Source organism: Siniperca chuatsi, linkage group LG6 (assembly GCF_020085105.1).
Source record: "Siniperca chuatsi isolate FFG_IHB_CAS linkage group LG6, ASM2008510v1, whole genome shotgun sequence".
NCBI classification, from domain to species: Eukaryota; Metazoa; Chordata; class Actinopteri; order Centrarchiformes; family Sinipercidae; genus Siniperca; species Siniperca chuatsi.
Window position 1 is genome coordinate 19,830,008 of NC_058047.1, and position 17,493 is coordinate 19,847,500.

The following is a 17,493-nucleotide window of genomic DNA, read 5'->3' on the forward strand; positions in this document are numbered from 1 at the left end:
GTCACTCCTCCTCTTTGCTCCACGCCTCCACTCAGACACACCCACTCTCTCAGGCACACATTCACACACTCACACTCACACATGGTTTAACTTGGCTAGGCATATGATCCAAACTAAAAGTCAACAAACCCTAGAGTAGGAGATTGGAACCCACAGCAGCGATTTTTCCTTCCTTCTCTCCAAAGACTTATCTCCTTCCCACAACCCAGCTAACAGCACTGTAGATGTGGTTGAGACTGGAACCACAATGATAAGAGTTTCTTTGTTTATATGTTTGTGTATATGTTTGTGTATGTGCTCTGTCTGCATGTGTGTCTCTGCAGAGTCAGGGGCACCTTGAGCCTAGGGAAGGTTCACATGCTGGAACAGAGGTCTGAAGTCACAGTCCTCACATTTGAGAAGCTGTAACCAGCAAATGTCTTGCATTTTGGCTTGATAAATAACTTTTATCTTTTATTTTTTTATTTATCAACTGCTAAAATAGTTGTCAGTTAATTTTCTGTCAATTGACTGATCCTTTCAGCACTAGTGCCAAGTCATTAGATTGGGTTCAGTCAACATGGCCTGCAGTCAAAGGTCACTGGGATTGTCTTTTTGAGGATCACCACGATAAAAGACACAGTCACAAAAAACAAACAAACAAACACAGGGTAAACACACAAACATGCAGACGTACACCAGGCTGCTTGGAGATTTGGAGATTCAAACCTGCTCTCAGAAAGAGGAAGCCTTACAAAACAGTGGGGAATGTAGCAACCAGACCATAAACCCACATACAGTAAGGTGACAAGTGGCTCTCTGTCACACATTAATGATGACACTGTGGGGTCAAAAGAACCTCAGTTTTGTCATAAGGTCACACATTCTCTGTACATGCACCGTGATGTAAAGGCTGCGACTAGTGTGCGTTTTAGTGCATCTTCACTCAGCTCCACTTAACTTTTAGTTGTTATTCAATCATCAACAGACAAAGATCAATGAAATACATTGAAGAAACACAAAAATGCTTTGATCTTGTTCTGTAATTTCCCTCTCTGTCATGTATCAGTGGGAAGTTCCAAGCAGACTTTTGAGATAAAGAAATAATAAATGCCAAAGAGAAAAAAAACAATTTGCTGAGAGCAAATCTCCTGGGGTGGGCTGCAGCAATTTGGTAAAGATTAGTAACTCAGTTATTACACTATATTCTTTTTTGTTATGAATTTCTAAATCACTCAGTGGTGGACTATGCATAGCGTAGACCTAGATATGGAACTTTTATAGGCCAACAGACCTATTGTTGGAGATCCCACTTTAAACAACCACAGAAACAGGATAATGACAGAACAACATAGAGAGACAAGCAGATGGAGTGCTCAGAGACAAAATGGGTCCTGTGCTGTGTACCACAGCCACTCAGATGAGTCTTTTTGAACATGTTTCTAAACACAGTATGAGATTTTACCACATGTCCCTAGTTTGGACTCCACCCTGCTTTGCACTCCTTATGCAGTCTACACTGATGCTTTTTAGTCTGACTGCCTGGCTTCCTTTTTCTCTGTATGTCTCGCTCTCTCATTACGTATTTGGATTTTTACTTCCACCTCAATGCGGTCTCTTCACCTTCCTTTTTTTTCTCCTTTACGTCTTTCTTTCTGTCATTGACATCACACCCACACCTCCCGCTGCCTCCCTCCTCTGTGATATTATTTTTGCTGCCTCTGCTCTTCTCTATGAGAATGAGAGAGAAAAAAACAATGCTGCTGAGAAGTGAGGGAGTGTGCCAAAAAAACACCACCAACGCACTAAAACTACTTGCTACTAACAATAATTGAAATAATAGTTTCATAGTTTCCACCCCCCCACCCCAAAAAATAACCCATCATTGAACGTTTACATTTAAGTTTAAGTGCATTTTAATTTCCAAAGTAGAACAGGCCTCTTCTCCTCTGTGGCACTCACTGATGGTATGGTCCTTAATGGTACACTGCTGCCAGTCTCCCTTTGCCAGACCTATCCACATACTACACTTACTCTGTGGCAGTACAAGAAAGAACTGGCAGAACTCATTATCGTTCTGTGACAGGACAAATAGCCTCTTTCGGATGTCTGAATTTCATCAAGGGCCTCCCCAAACTGCCATAAGCTCACTGGTACTCTTCCTTAATATAGTGCTGGTGATGATATGTAGCATATACTCTTGATAGACTCTGATCACGTGTGACAGTTTTTAAGTCAGATTGGATGGAAGTAGAAAGGACTAGTCAGCTGCCCACACATGCATCGCTGTTGATGTCTTTCTTCTCTACCTTACCTTTTTGCTTTAGTTCAATTCCTGTCCCCCTGGAGACATGAAGTGGAGCTTGCTCTGGGGTCCAGGGCAGCTGTAATTTCAGTGCTTTTAACATCAGGGCCTCTGTAAGTCAACTGAAGCACCCAGCTTTTTTGCGTACAGTAGTAACAGCAGCACTGACTGGACTGCCTGCACAGAAATGGTGCCAAAGCATCCAGTGTGGACTTTTCTGAGTCGAGGTAAAACAGATAAGGTCACTCACTGGTGTACCTCCCCATTGAGATATACTGTATATTAGCTCACTCAAACCAGTCTTTGATCGGGCTCCACTGTTCACCTTTAAACTAGTTTCCTAGTTTGTGTCACTTCTGGGTCTGATATAACTGAAGGTTTATCTCAATCATCCAGGCGGTCAATGACAATGTCAAAGAAAGCTTGTGATTTACACATATGAAGAGTTTTGTCTCATGTAATGAATAACACAGCTCATTGCTTTGAACATCAATTTGATTATTTTATATACACTTGCCATACCGTGTTATGTATATCTATATCAGAAAGACGTGATAATGATTTCAACCATATTACCCAGCCCTAGAATGCAGTTTCAAAAGTTAAGTCCTGTGATCTGGATTACAATTTCTCTGGACTTCTGGGTGTGATAGAGTTGCAGGCACAGTTTGAATGGCAGCAGATCTTTTTAAATGCACACTTGATTTTTGTGCAACTCACTTTTCTTAAAATGATCTACCAGGCACCTTGCAGCTACAATTTCTATGGTAGGCTGAGGATTCCTTAGTTAGCCCCACCACCACACTGAAAGCATAGCCATGCATTGAAGCAACAGCAAAGGCAATAACGTGTTCTGCACTTGACTTGTGACGTCCATGCATGCACACACAGGACTACAGTACAGTGAATAGGCCACCTATGCTCTAGCCAAGCCAGGGAATGATCCAGGGATTGAAATGTGAGCTGGTTTATGCTTTCCTTCCTTTTCTCTCACACTGTTTCTCCACGATGGCTGCAGGGGGAGAGCATGATGGAGTTATTAAGCGTCGCTGAGACTAGACTAGTGGCTGGAGGAGGAGGTGGTGGGGTTGTAGTTGAGGAGAGGAAGGTGGAGGGGTAGGAGGAGAGAATGAGCACAAAAGAAAAGGGGAATTGGGGATTGGAGGAGAATGGGAGAGTAGGGGAGCTCGGGACGTAGGAATCAGGAATGAAGGAGGTGGGAGACATTACATGAGTGAGTGAGAATCAACCCACCCCTCTCTGCTCATTGAAGCCTCCACGGCCAGCCAGGACAGCGAAAGGTCAGCATGAGGTAGAGGAGGAGGAGGTTGGAGAGAAAGACGGAGAGAAGGGGTGCAGAGAGAGGGAGGGGTGTGCGTGAGATGGGGGCGCTAATGTGAACCAGCTGTAGAAACCTGACACCTCGAGAGTGGGTTAGAAATGAGAGGTGGAGGAGTGAGAAAGAGAGGGAAAGAAAGGCTTTAGGAAATTGCACAGAGTAAGAGAAGGATGGAGGAAAAAAAGAGGGAAAAAAAGTCCTCATGGAGCAAAACAAAGAATCCCATAGATGAATTTGGCTGCAGAAACCCTCTCTGAGTTGTTCATGAAAGTAGAGCTAACTGTGTGTATTAAGGTGTCCATGTGCAACTTCTTGCCTGTGTTCTGTAGTGTGAATGAACTTTTGTCAGAAGAATCACACTGCTTCCTGTGTTAAATTCAGCGACTAGTGTGTTGGGTTATCTCTTCCTCAGTGAGACACCACTCCCTGACAATAATGTGAATCATGCACAGCCTTGTCTGTTTGCCTCTAGTGATACAGCCAGAGGCAAATAATGAGCTTTCTATCTGGCAGTGAAACCTGAAGGACAGGGTGGTATCATTCCTGACGCCATGGCATTTGGTTCTGTCAACACTGGTTAGATAGCAGCGATTGAATTTAATAGAGGTTACTATGCATCTTTCCTGTCAGCACTTTGGAATTTTCACAAAAAATCTCAAAGTAGCAAATAATTTTTGAAGGTTGGTGTTGAGTTGCAAGATGGTTTTATTTCTAATAGCTTTATTTTATCTTTCTCGTGAGTGATTTCCTAACTAGGCTAACTTAGAAACTATTTCATGCAAAATCATTTTAACATTATTAATTTCAAGCTCAAAAGACTTGTAATCAGGCTAAACTTTAAAACAAAGCACTAGTTTCAAATTTCCTCTCTCCCTGAAGTGGCTATACTTGACTTTGAAAATGCGTCTCATATTCACCATAGTTTTAACAGTGAAAATGTGTGAAATGTTCCCAGTGAAACGTAAACCTGGCATTAACCTGGACGCGGTGTTCTTTGTGTGACAGCCTGCTAATGTGATGTATGTCACAGGGCAGAGGGCCATGTCATTACCCCTTGAGAGGGGGCGGAGTGGTTGTCCAGGAGAAAAAAAAGAGTAGTCCTAATTCCCAGGACGGCCGTCTTGTTGTGCTATCACGACCAAGCTGTGTTTGTCTTTAAACTGGAGAGGGACATCTTTGTGTTTGTGTATTTATGTGTGTGTGTTTGTGTATAGGCATGTGTTTTGGGGTGTGTAGGGGTTTGCACTGCAGCCATGCTGATACAGGGACAGAGACAGGGAAGAGGGAGGGGCGCCATGTCTAATTTGACAGAGCCGAGGTGAGGAGGCATGAGGTCTGTCTTTTCTTTGAAGATCATACTTCACTAATGTACCATCTGGTTTATCTGTTTACCAGCACCATGAGTATGAGCAAATACAGGATTTTTAACGAATATTTTAGATAAACTATATATATTTAAAAGATAGGGCCGATATTCTATGTTTTGTTACTGTCAAAAAATCCCATGAAAAGACCAAAACCAACAAAGCGTCTCTCAGCACTTTCGAGTGTGCCTTCCCTCTCTATGCCTCTCAGCCCCAAGCCTATTCCTTCATTCTGAAGCTTTGAAAATGTGTACTTTCATGTTTAAAAAAAGGCTCAGTAATCTAAGTAATCGCTGTAATCTAAGCACATTTTACTCATCTAGAGTAAATAGTGCATTTGTTGGGGACTATTTTCAACAGTGCCTTTGGCCCACTAGCAAGTATTTCTGGAAGCAAGACAGTGTATGTGGACTCAATGCTACGGTGTGGCTCATTGATGTGTTTTTAATAGTTTTTGGACATTATTGTCCAAAAACTATTAAAAAGATAAAAGAGGCTATAAAAAAGATATATCAGGCTTTGGCTACATAGACAATACTTATTAGTAGGACCAATTCATTTGTTGACAATAAGAAAAATATAATATATTGCCAGACCTATCCTTTAAACTTGAATATAGTAAAGAGGTTTCTGTGATACCTAGTCTAAACAAATGGAAAACTATTAAAAAATCATGAACATATTGATCAGTATTATGGTGTTGATTCAATTTAGTGTTTTTTGTTGGTTTGTGTACATTTGAGTGCATTTGATATACTTTATATTTGTGAACAAAATATGTTGGCTAAGAGTGGAAATTTATTGCCAGATGTTGTTTGTCATCTTTGAAGAGACACTGAGTGACTCATCAAACCAGGCAGAAATATCACAGATGTGATTGATCTGTGAGACTTCTGCCTGGCATGATTCATGCCTCTCCTACTTTCCCATGTGCTCTCAACCTTATATCTTCAAGCTGCTTTGGGGTGGAGTGGCCAATAATAAATAAAACTTAGTTGGCGTGAGACTGACTTTCAAATAATTCCCATCTCCACTGTTTCCTCTCAGTTTTATATGGCTCATAACACAAATCTCTGATTCTTCCCTTTGATGTTTTTACATGCTAGAGGTCTGCTTATTTGTGAAATAAGCATTTTTTTTCCATTTGCAGTGGTTATGAAAGAGGGTATTCATTTGTATGTGTGGTGTTAGTTACTGTGGTGTATCTCTGCTCTCCTATTATGTTACCTGAGCCCCCTCTAGGGAGGCAGGTGTAGAAGCCTGTGTCAGAGGCAGCAGGTCGCTCTGTCGCCCACAGTCCCCAGACAGCATGTCTACCATGTGCCATACACACACACACACACACACACACACACACACACACACACCATGCGACATACGGCTGATCAAAATAGACATAGGACTATCTGAGTAACATTTTTGCTCAGTAACAACATAACACCTCTGACCAAACACTGTCTAACATAGAGAAGTGGTGAGTGAAAGTGGGAGGTACTCTAAAAAACAGAGGAATAGAAAGTGACGAAGGGATCATTGTCTCTGATGTGATCCCTGGTGGACATGTTGTGTAATATTGTAATTTCCTCTCTGTTGCTCGGTATGCGGCTGAATCACTTTATTGAAAAAGAAGAAAAAAGAGAAATCGAAAGGAAGGGGTTGCTGAATAAGCAGAGGAAAAAAACAGACATGATTTGTAGACCAAATGTGGTCATAACATGATAGATAAGTGTTTCTTTTCTTTTAGTCATACACCAAACAGTTTTTTGTGAACAACTTGGCAGTTGTCAAGAAAAGTTCCATACCTATACTGTGGACACATTAATGGCGATTATGGCATTACTTATCTGTTGGCAGGAATATTGTTAATCTATTACATTGCCCAAGTAATTGCTGGTGCTTTCCACTTGTTGTTTTTAAGTTTCTGCCAGGCTTCAGTCAACAACTTCCAGATAACTTCACCTCACATCCTTCCACTTTTGAACTTCTTCTTTGCCTTCGCTGACCCCAGTTTAACCCTTACAGCTTCCCCCTTTTCTCTTACAGGGTTTATGGCTTAACAGCTTGGAGTTCAGAGCAGTTTGTATCTGTAAGCTTAGGGTTTGTGGTTCAATTCTTGTCTCATCTTAACAGCATGGCAAAATGCCCTTAAGCAAGACACAATACCCCAACTTCTTCTGTCAAGCAATTGATGGTTGTGTGTGTGTGTGTGTGTGTGTGTGTGTGAAGGGGAGGGGGGGCATGTGGTACCCCACATATTGTTTTTTAGATCACCATACAGCAATGGCAAGACTGTGTATTAGACAGTAGTGTTTACCTGTGCTGGTTAATTTGTTTCTTTGATGTGTGTGTATGTGTACAACCGGACTCTTGTGCAGATGTTACTCTCCACTATCAATGCTGTTGTCTGATGTGGTGCATTACGTGCACCTGACTGAAACTCACTCTTTTGTTTTGTTTGTTTGCCTCTCTGTCAAGCGCACACGCACACACACACACACACACACACACACGATTAGGTTTAAATCCTTGTGTGTGCCTTTGGGTGCTCCATCATTGATTTCTATGTTTTTGTGTGTGTGTCCAGGTGTGCACCAGGATATCTGGGTGAGTACTGCCAGCATAAGGACCCTTGTCAACCTGGCTACTGCCTGAATGGAGGGAACTGCTCTGTGTCCATGTCAGCTGGTGTACCTGTACCGGGCAGCGCCACCTGCACTTGCCCTCTTGGCTACACCGGACAGCACTGCCAAACTCCCCAGAACTCCACTTGTTACCCCAACAACCCCTGTGCCAACAGAGGTGTCTGCACCCTGCTGTCCCTTGACAAGTACAAGTGTGAGTGTGCCAGAGGATGGACAGGTGAGATACTGTTTAGTCACCTCTCAGGAGTTTGCGACGATGGCAGTGATATCTGACTTTTGTTTATCACCAGAACACTAATTTATTTTTAAATATCCTGAATGCAAATACACTTGCTAACAGTAAAGACTGTTATAGCCTAACTCTTTTATTAGATGATGATTGTTTGTACAAAATAGTTTTTGCATCGCTGATTTGAAGCAGGTCATTTTAAGCTATTGGTGTCAGCCATCTGAAACGTTATTACCTCCGCCAAGGTTAAGTTTTTGGTCCTCCTTGTCTGTCTGTTAGCGGGACATCTCAAAACTTTCAAAGAGATAAATTAAGTTTAATTAAAAGTTAGGCCATGATGAGCCAAGAAACAAGTGGCTTTTCGGTATGGATCCAGATCTAGGTGCAAATCCAGGAATTTTGTAAACCATTTTTAAATATTGCCTAAAGTTGCCTAATTGTATAACCCTATTTCAGCAATTTTCTTTTGAAATACTGCACTTACTGATAAAAGGAAAACAACTCTGGCCCACGTATCCCATGATTGTCCCATGTCTCTAACAAATTTAGAGGTTTGTGCAACCTCAGTACACTTAGGGGCGAATTCACAAAAGGATTGCGCGGCTTTTGCGGCCGCTAAACCTGCACAAATAAGACAAAAAGAAACCGTGAAATTCTCAAAGCACCCACAAAGGTTGAAATGCACCCCTAACTGGGCTGCCAAACAAATAGCGTCTCGGGGCTCTGGTGCTTTTTGCATGTATTTAAATTAGGTAATATGCATACATTTGGCGCAAACTTGGCCCCTTTCTATGCAAATGAACCTCATTGCAAAAAAAGGCCAATTCACAAACACCAGCGCTAATAGCCACACTCAGTTAGAGTGAAAATTATTTACGTCTTTAGAGAGTTGGTGGTAACTGAAGCGCATTTAAAAGGGGTGTTACACCTGGACTTTCCAGTTATCATGGCAGCAGTGATTGTAGCCAGGCGAAGCAATAGCGCATCACAGTACATGTACTGAGACAGTACAATACCTGATATTCACCATGAGGGAATGAGACTGTAAAACAACATAAAACCTGCTGCTGTGAGAAACAGAGACGGTGGTTACGCACTCTAACAGTCCAGCAGAGCAGAGTAGGAGAGAAAACAGCTCTCCATGCGCCCAGAGGCATGAGAGCACACAGTTAAAGCACCACAAATAACAAACTCTGACAAAACAAAACTTTATGGGCGTGTTTGCGCTGCAATATCATCACTTTTGTGAATCGGACCTTGAGATGGGGCAGATAGCGGTTGCAAGTGATGTGCAATTCATGGTGCTATCAGTTGCTGCAATCGATTCTTTGTGAATTCGCCCCTGAGTGGTTTATTGTTCAGTTTGGTGACATGTGATAACTGCAAATACATTTTTTAGAGAGGGCTAAAGAGTGCCCTCTAGACGAGTGCAAATCTAATCTGTACTGAAAATATCACGGGATAAAACACAACATGTGATAAGAAGTGTTTTAGATAACCGCTAATACTTACCCATCATTGCATATTGCTTTTCCTCTAGTATTTAAGCCATAATTCTCCATAGGTGGCCACATAGATAAATGGCACATTTAGCCCAAGCACTAATGCTCAGCTCTTCCTCCTCTTTATTCCCAGGACTGCGGTGTGAGCATGAGGACAGCTGTCTATCTAGTCCCTGTGCCAACGGTGGAACGTGTAGCTCTCTGTCTGGTGGTAGCTACACATGTTCCTGTCCTCCTGGCTACACAGGTCCTCGCTGCCTTAACGACACAAATGAATGTGCCGCCACACCCTCTATATGCCAGAATGAAGGAGTATGCTTCAACACCCCTGGTTCCTACAAGTGAGAATCTAGTTTTTAATAACAAAATGTGAAATATGTTACTATCTGGAAGATTTCCTGGAAGACTACTACAAAATTATTTTTTATGAAACAATTTGAATTTTTTAAGAATTGTCAGATGTATGAAATGGTCTCGTGTCATTGCTGCAGATGTATCTGTACCCCGGGGTTTACTGGCAGACACTGTGAAAGCTCATACATCCCTTGCTCACCTTCACCATGCTTAAATGGAGGCACCTGCCACCAGAACTCTGAAACCAGCTACTCGTGCCACTGCCTTCCAGGTAGGGGGATTCAAATTCTTAAATGCCTGGACCTTTGTTACCTTTTTTTTTGTTTAAGTTAATAATGCCAAACACACAACACTCCAACAGAGATATGGACAGTTTTGTTGCCTGGTGAGAGAGAGAGGGAAAGCAGGAAGACACTAAAGAGAAATGTAAATTTTAAAGAAGAAAATTGAATATAGGAAGAGAAAACACTGAAACTGGTATTTATCTATAAATTAATGTAGCTTTGAATTTCTGTATTGTTACATAATGTTGTTTGAGGTGCAAACATTATGATCCTGTTGGCTTTGTTGTATTACACACACTGTACTGTCGGTTTGTTACAGTTAGCAAGTTGACACCACAAACACACAGACACAGCCGCTGTTTATACACTTCCAGGACATTTTATAGTACTTATGTACACCAGAGAATATCATACTACTGTTTATGTATTTGAGTGCATGCCTTGCCCAATGGACACATAATTAAAACAAAGAACAATGAATAATTTAATGAATAACTCTTTCATTTGTGCCAGGTTTCAATGGGACTAACTGTGAGAACAACATTGATGACTGTCCCGGTCATCAGTGTGCCAATGGAGGAACCTGTATGGACGGAGTCAACACCTACAACTGCCAGTGCCCTCCGGAGTGGACTGGTAAGGGATTTGTGTGTGCAATTGTTTGTTTATGTGTTCCTGTGACCACTATTATACTCAGTGTATGTCATGTACAGGCAGATATCAGGGGTTTTCCTCATGTGTCTGAAGTGGATCTGTGGCTGAGGATAACCTAAAACATGTTGAAACAAAGCATTAAAAAAGCAGTTTTGTGTGTTTCAGACATGTGCTCTTAGTGGCCGTTCAGTCTGTTTTGGTGGGGGTGTGTTGTTTAAGGTATCTGTGGGACGTGAAATGGGAATGTGCACATATTTTTTGGCCACTCGGTTGAGCAGTCAGGTGGAATAAATGTTTGTGCTGTGATCAGTGATAATAACTTGCATCCTTTCATGTTGTTGTTATACTTCTACCATTTTCTGCCATCCTACAGAGGCCCATAGTACACACAAGGCGTGTCTCTGCTAACACACTTAAGCATATGCAAGCTTTCCGTTTACAAATCAAACATGCATACATCAGCTTCCTTGGGCCTGTCTGAGTTTATTTAGCACTAATCCAACCAGGGGAAACAAAGCCAACGTGATGCTGAAGGGTTTTTAAAAATGTCCACTGTGGATAAATAATTTTCTCATACTGTACATTTTCCATGTGTGCAAAAATAGCTCTTTTTAAATAAGATGGTAAGCATCTAAAATATCTATTTAAAAAAAGGTAAATATTGTGTAATTTTCTACCAGAAACCCACAAGGTTACACTTTGACTTATATTGTAACATGCTGCATAGAGTATTAACTTAATTCGTTACAGTTTTTCTTCCTCTTCGTGTCCACCTCCCTGTTTCTCCACAGGTCAGCACTGTACAGAAGATGTGAACGAGTGTCGCCTGCAGCCAAACACTTGCCAGAATGGAGGTACCTGCAGCAACCTGATCGGCAGCTATGTCTGTGTGTGCGTAAATGGCTGGAGTGGACCCGACTGCTCTCAAAACATCGATGACTGTGCTACAGCTGCGTGCAGCGCAGGCTCCACATGCATCGACCGTGTTGCGTCTTTTGTCTGCCTCTGCCCCCACGGAAAGACAGGTAGGCCAGTAGTGAGAAACCACATAAAGAGATTTTATACCAGACCCTAAAATGCACTAGGCTAACAACTGCAAATCAAGATATAATGTGATAAAAGACAAAACAGAAATGCTCTGAGTCTCTGTCATAGTTCCATACTTCCCTTAAGATATTGTGTCATGGTTTACAACTGAAAAAAGAGAAACAAAAAAAGGAAAACAGTTGTTAAATACATAGAATAATAAATCAGTATTGGTCTTCACACTGAAACTGTATATTTTCTTTGCTTTTGATTATTTGCTGTTGAAAGAGTATTGAATTGCAGACTGCATTCTGGATGTTTTCTTAAGCAGATAATTTCACTATATTCATTAAAACTTTTTCTTCAAGGAAAAGGCACTGTATGTGATCCAGCAGTCAAATACACTAATTATTCCACAGAATATATTTGTATTTCCAGCCTGCTGATTAGTGACGCATTCTTGGATTTGGATTAAGCCTTCATAAACCTCTCCCCAGTAGCAAATTTGCATTGGGTTTGTTTTTCTCTGAACTGGGCATAAACCTGTATTCGAAATTCTCTGGGGACATTTTTGTCTCAGCACAGATGATGTTTTTTGCATTAGGATCTTTTATTCAAATGTCTGAACACATTATTTTTGACTTATTCCTTGTCAACATGGTGTTCTTTTTAGGTTTGCTCTGCCATAGAGATGACGCCTGTATCAGTAACCCCTGTAGAGAGGGCTCTCAGTGTGACACCAACCCCATCAGTGGCATGTTCAACTGTAATTGTCCACCTGGATATGTAGGCAGCACCTGCAACATCGACAGAGACGAATGCAGCATTGGTGAGAAAAACAAAGTTCTAAACACACATAACCTGTAACTCTGCCAGGCTTCGGATCTGTTCTTCTTTCAAGCATGCCTCTTTCCTCTTCATCATCAGGTACCAACCCTTGCGAGCATGGTGGTCAGTGTGTGAACACCGACGGCTCCTTCACCTGTAACTGTGTTAGGGGTTATGCCGGGCCACGCTGTGAACAAGATGTCAACGAGTGTGCTTCGAACCCCTGCCAGAATGATGGCACATGTCTTGATCGTATTGGGGACTACACCTGCATCTGCATGCCCGGTACATTTCTGGAGAAATTATAAATTACCTTACATTGTAACCAACTTTATCAAGGCTGGATTGTTTTATAATAATAGAAAAAAATATTTCCAGGTTACTCTGAAGATCCAGAGTGATAGACACTAATGTCATAAATGTGCCATCATTTTTAATTCAAGCCAGTGCAGTAGTTCATGAGAAAATGTATAAAATGTTGAAAAATATGCAGTCTTTTTTGGGACATCCTGCTAACAAACAGACAAACAGGACCGAAAACATAGCTTCCTTGGTGGAGTTAATAACAGCCTACGGAGGCAGCTGACACCACCAGGTTAAAATGAAACTGCTTAGAAACTGCAAAGGAATGGGATTAAAAACATGAAGTCCGTAGCCTCTATAACTTTTGAGAAAAGAAGAAATAATTAAAACTTGTTTCTTGCCACGCATGCAGGATTTGAGGGCACTCATTGTGAGATAGAGGTGAATGAGTGTCTCAGCTCCCCCTGTCTGAACCAGGGTAAATGTCTGGACCAGGTCAGCCGCTTTGTCTGCGAGTGCCCAGCAGGTTTGTACACATGTCGCTATGTTTGTGTTTTTCTGATTGATTTCAATCCAATCAAAGTGAAAATGAATTGGCTTGTGAAATCCTACCTGTTCTTAAACTTGTTTTTTTAATGTATGGGTTTGTTTCTATGTTCATCATGTTGTTCTGTGTTTTCAGGCTTCAGCGGTGAAATGTGCCAGATAGACATAGATGAGTGTTCCAGTACACCCTGTCTAAATGGGGCCAAATGTATCGACCGACCCAACGGATATGATTGTGAATGTGCTGAAGGTAAAAGGGAATAACCATATCTTAATTTGAAGTAAAAGTGGCATTCTCCTTATTCTAGTTTGTGCACTGCTATTGCCCTATAAAAACAGGGGAAATTGTGGACTGCATCACATTAAACCCAATGTCCTATTTGACCCAGAAAATAATCTGAAATAGTCCCTTGATCCATGATGCAATAGCCATTATTTTTCTAAGAAGAAATGTCCTCCCCCAGGCTTCACTGGCCTACTTTGTGATGAGAACATCAATGACTGCGTACCAGAGCCATGCCACCATGGTGTGTGTAAAGATGGCATCGCCACCTTCTCCTGTGAGTGCTACCCTGGATACACAGGCTCGATCTGTAATATCCAGGTCCAGGAGTGCCACAGCAACCCTTGTCAGAACCGAGGACGCTGCATTGACCTGGTCAATGCCTACCAGTGTAACTGCCCACCGGGAACCACAGGTAGGTACTTGATGTGCTACAAAATTCATTGCCTGTGTAGTGAGACAAGTTAACGGCATAATATGTAACTTTTTTGCATTAAATGTCTAAAATCGACTAGACCTATGTTATATATTATGTTGAGTTGTATACTTACATTATCCCAATTTTAATCAAGGTAACAAGGCGTTTCATTTGGTCGCCTGCCAAGGCATCATATTCCCTTTGTGCATAAGTCAGTGTTGTGGCTGTCATAAATTGACTCTTCATCCAGTTTTAAGCTACATTTTCATGATATACTTTTTAGATTTTAGTCATCGGGCGTCTGGATCTTAAGTTATCAGAGAAACAAGCTGAGCAAACGTTAACGGCGGCTCGGCTCACTGCGTCCTGTGTCTGCCGAACAGCGTCGGAAAACACTGATTTTCAGCATTTTTACCGGTTTTAATCACCTGGTCCGTTTGTTTTGGAGAGGAGGACACCTCTGCGGATAATTTGGCTCCCGGTAAAAACCTCCTGAACTATGAACACTGAAGGAATCCAACGGAAGAAGCTGACTGCATTGAAGGCAATGGTGGTGAAGACGACTCCCACACTACTTCACGACATCGTCAAAATACATCTTTTGTTATTGTTTTGATGTGCGAGACCCCAACCTGCAGAAATGACATACTGTGTGTTTAATTCTAATTTATTCTTCAAAGAAAAAGTGGCATTTGACAAGTGGCATGTAAATGATGCAAGCATCTGTACAACTGTGATTAGATGTTTTGGGGGCAGCATTATTCATTGAGAAAAACTTTTCACTGTGATAATTAAGAGGTTAAGAGAAAGTCACTCTGAAATAACCACCGAACTGGTGTGGGTGCCGATGTGATTGATGTACAGATGAATGCTTTCTCATCAGTCTGTCACCTGCTTAACAAGCCATTACTAGTAAAAGGGTGTTTCAGCCACTTTGTCCTCTAAAATAGTGTGCTGTCACTTCTTTTGCAGTATTTTAAACAAAGCTCAGCTCTGCTTGACATCTGTTTGCTGTAGTAACCATACAGACTGAACTATAAACACAAAACACTGTATGAGTTCTTGTTCCTCCGATACTTTGTCACACAACACTTTTTCACTGAAGTATAAATTAGCTCTACATAATCTTTCGTAGAAAAGGTTTCAGTCGTAGTCATCTGGACACTGTTTTCAGAATCAAGACGTTTCGGCTCCCATCCGGAAGTCATTCTCCGAGCCGAAACGTCTTAATTCTGAAAACAGTGTCCAGATGACTACGACTGAAACCTTTTCTACGATAGTACACTCCTGGACGAATGAGGGACTACACCGTCTCTACATAATCTTATTTGAAAGAATCCAAGTCTGAGCCATTCTAAATAATCCAGATCACATTAATGTGCTCCTGAAAGTTTTCTCGTGATTGATTCCTGTGGCCCTTTAAAAGTAACAGCTTGAATTGAATGTAAAGACCCCCATCCCCCACATCTAGAGCTTCCTGTGTAGCTTTCTATGTACTGTAAAGTGTAGAGCGCTCAATGTGTGCATGTGCGTGTAGCAGTCACAATTCTGGGGTGAGCGGTGCTATCCCATGTTGCTCTGCGGATTAGTAGGCTCAGTTCAGTACTTTGTACCACCCTGAGGCCTGGTACTGAAGTCTGTACTGTCCTCACTTTACCAAAACTTCGCCCTGTCAGGTCTCACTTTCTGGTTTCATGTCCTCACTTCCCCTCCTCTGACGTGTCTTGTTCTCTCTCTGTCTAGTTTTCAATTTGTATCTCTCACCGTCTTTCTGTTTCTCCTCCTTTTCCTCTCTCTTGCTCTCTCCCACCTTAACAATTTTGCCTCTAATATTATTCTTCTTAATTCTCTAACTTTATGTCACACTCGAGTCGTAGCAGACCTCTGCTGTATTAAAAGTCTGTCTGTGTTTTCGTTAACATTTCTCACTTCTTATTAAAACTCCACTTTTATGGAGTCTTACTCCCCCTGGTGGTGAATGAGTTAACTATCACATTTTGTATAGGGTACTTGACCTGCTTCACCTCTAATGCAACTCCTCATTCACTTCAACCAAAAGGGATGTGGCAGGGTGTTTTTGGTGTGCTACTTTCAAATATCAGCAAACATTATACATTCAGATAAAATGATAAAGCATATAACCTGCCTATTGTTACTCTACTTAAGTTTGTCAATGTATTTTTTCTACTCAGGGGTGAACTGTGAGATTAATGAAGACGACTGTGCCAGCAACCCCTGTGAGTACGGAGAGTGCCAGGATGGCATTAATGAGTACAAATGTGTGTGCGCCCCAGGATATACAGGTATGTTTTGCTAGATACCACAGTAAAGTCAATGGGATAACAGTATTAAATGTTTCAGAAATGAGGCAGGATAAAATGCTGCTACTGAAATGAACACAGTAATCAAACTAAACAACTAATTCCCTCTGAATTGCTCTCTAATAGGAGTTAAATGTGATGTGGAGATCAACGAATGCAACTCAAACCCATGTATGAGTGGGGGAACCTGCGTGGACAAGGTCAATGGGTTCCACTGCCTGTGCCCACCCAGTACCCACGGCCCTCTGTGCCTCTCTGGGACCGACCACTGTGCTCCCCAGCCTTGTGTGCATGGAGATTGTGCTGAACAACAACACGGGTACATTAACCTTATACTGCCACTCTGAAATTTTATGTTCTGAGATCTATCTGTCCTTATCTAATCCAATGCTTGAATATGGGTTAACACACACCAGTTATATAGTATAATGGGAATTTAAAAGACCCATAAGGTAAAGCAACAGTTGGGCCAACAGCCAAATCATTATTCCCATGTTTTATTTTAGTAGTGCTTCCCTTTATTCAGATGTGGAGGCCCCCTACAGTTTCTTCCAACCTGCCTTGCTTTCCAAATGTGCCCCTACATAACATCAAAACTACAGTAGCAACACATCTACTTGTATATAATAATCCAAGTAATAGACATTTTTGAGCTGCTGGGACTGATGCTGGAGGTAGCCCAAAGACGACCTGCTGTTATTATTTCTATGTGGCTAATTTCAGATTTTAAACTTGTGCATGCCTTTCTTTTGTGTAAAGGTACCGTTGTGAGTGTGAAGCTGGCTGGGTGGGACAACACTGTGAGCAGGAAAAGGATGAGTGCCAGCCCAGTCCGTGCCAAAATGGTGGCACCTGTGTGGACCGACATAATGGCTATACCTGTCAGTGCCAACCTGGATTCAGAGGTAATAATAATTATTATTATTATGATTATTATTATTATTCTATTTCAGCATAGCATCTTGAAGAACTTGTTACTTAGCAATCAATAGAAGAAACAGCACTGCATTTTAAAATAATAATTTGAATCACCCCTCCTCTCTCATTAGGTGTGAACTGTGAGAAAAACATAGATGAATGTGCATCTGGGCCCTGTCTGAACCAAGGCATTTGTAT

At 41.6% G+C, this 17,493-nt stretch overlaps 1 protein-coding gene across 1 annotated transcript in view; it reads left to right on the plus strand.

The window, feature by feature from the left end:
• notch2 (notch receptor 2) overlaps positions 1-17,493 on the plus strand; it is a 47,502-nt gene that overhangs the window by 16,383 nt on the left and 13,626 nt on the right. The window contains 14 exon segments of the mRNA XM_044200363.1: positions 7,572-7,846; positions 9,494-9,701; positions 9,852-9,985; positions 10,512-10,634; positions 11,444-11,677; positions 12,352-12,507; positions 12,606-12,791; positions 13,222-13,335; positions 13,492-13,605; positions 13,820-14,053; positions 16,249-16,359; positions 16,504-16,696; positions 17,137-17,282; positions 17,427-17,493. The exon segment at positions 17,427-17,493 is cut by the window's right edge and continues 47 nt beyond it. Coding sequence (XP_044056298.1) covers positions 7,572-7,846; positions 9,494-9,701; positions 9,852-9,985; positions 10,512-10,634; positions 11,444-11,677; positions 12,352-12,507; positions 12,606-12,791; positions 13,222-13,335; positions 13,492-13,605; positions 13,820-14,053; positions 16,249-16,359; positions 16,504-16,696; positions 17,137-17,282; positions 17,427-17,493 — 2,295 coding nt within the window.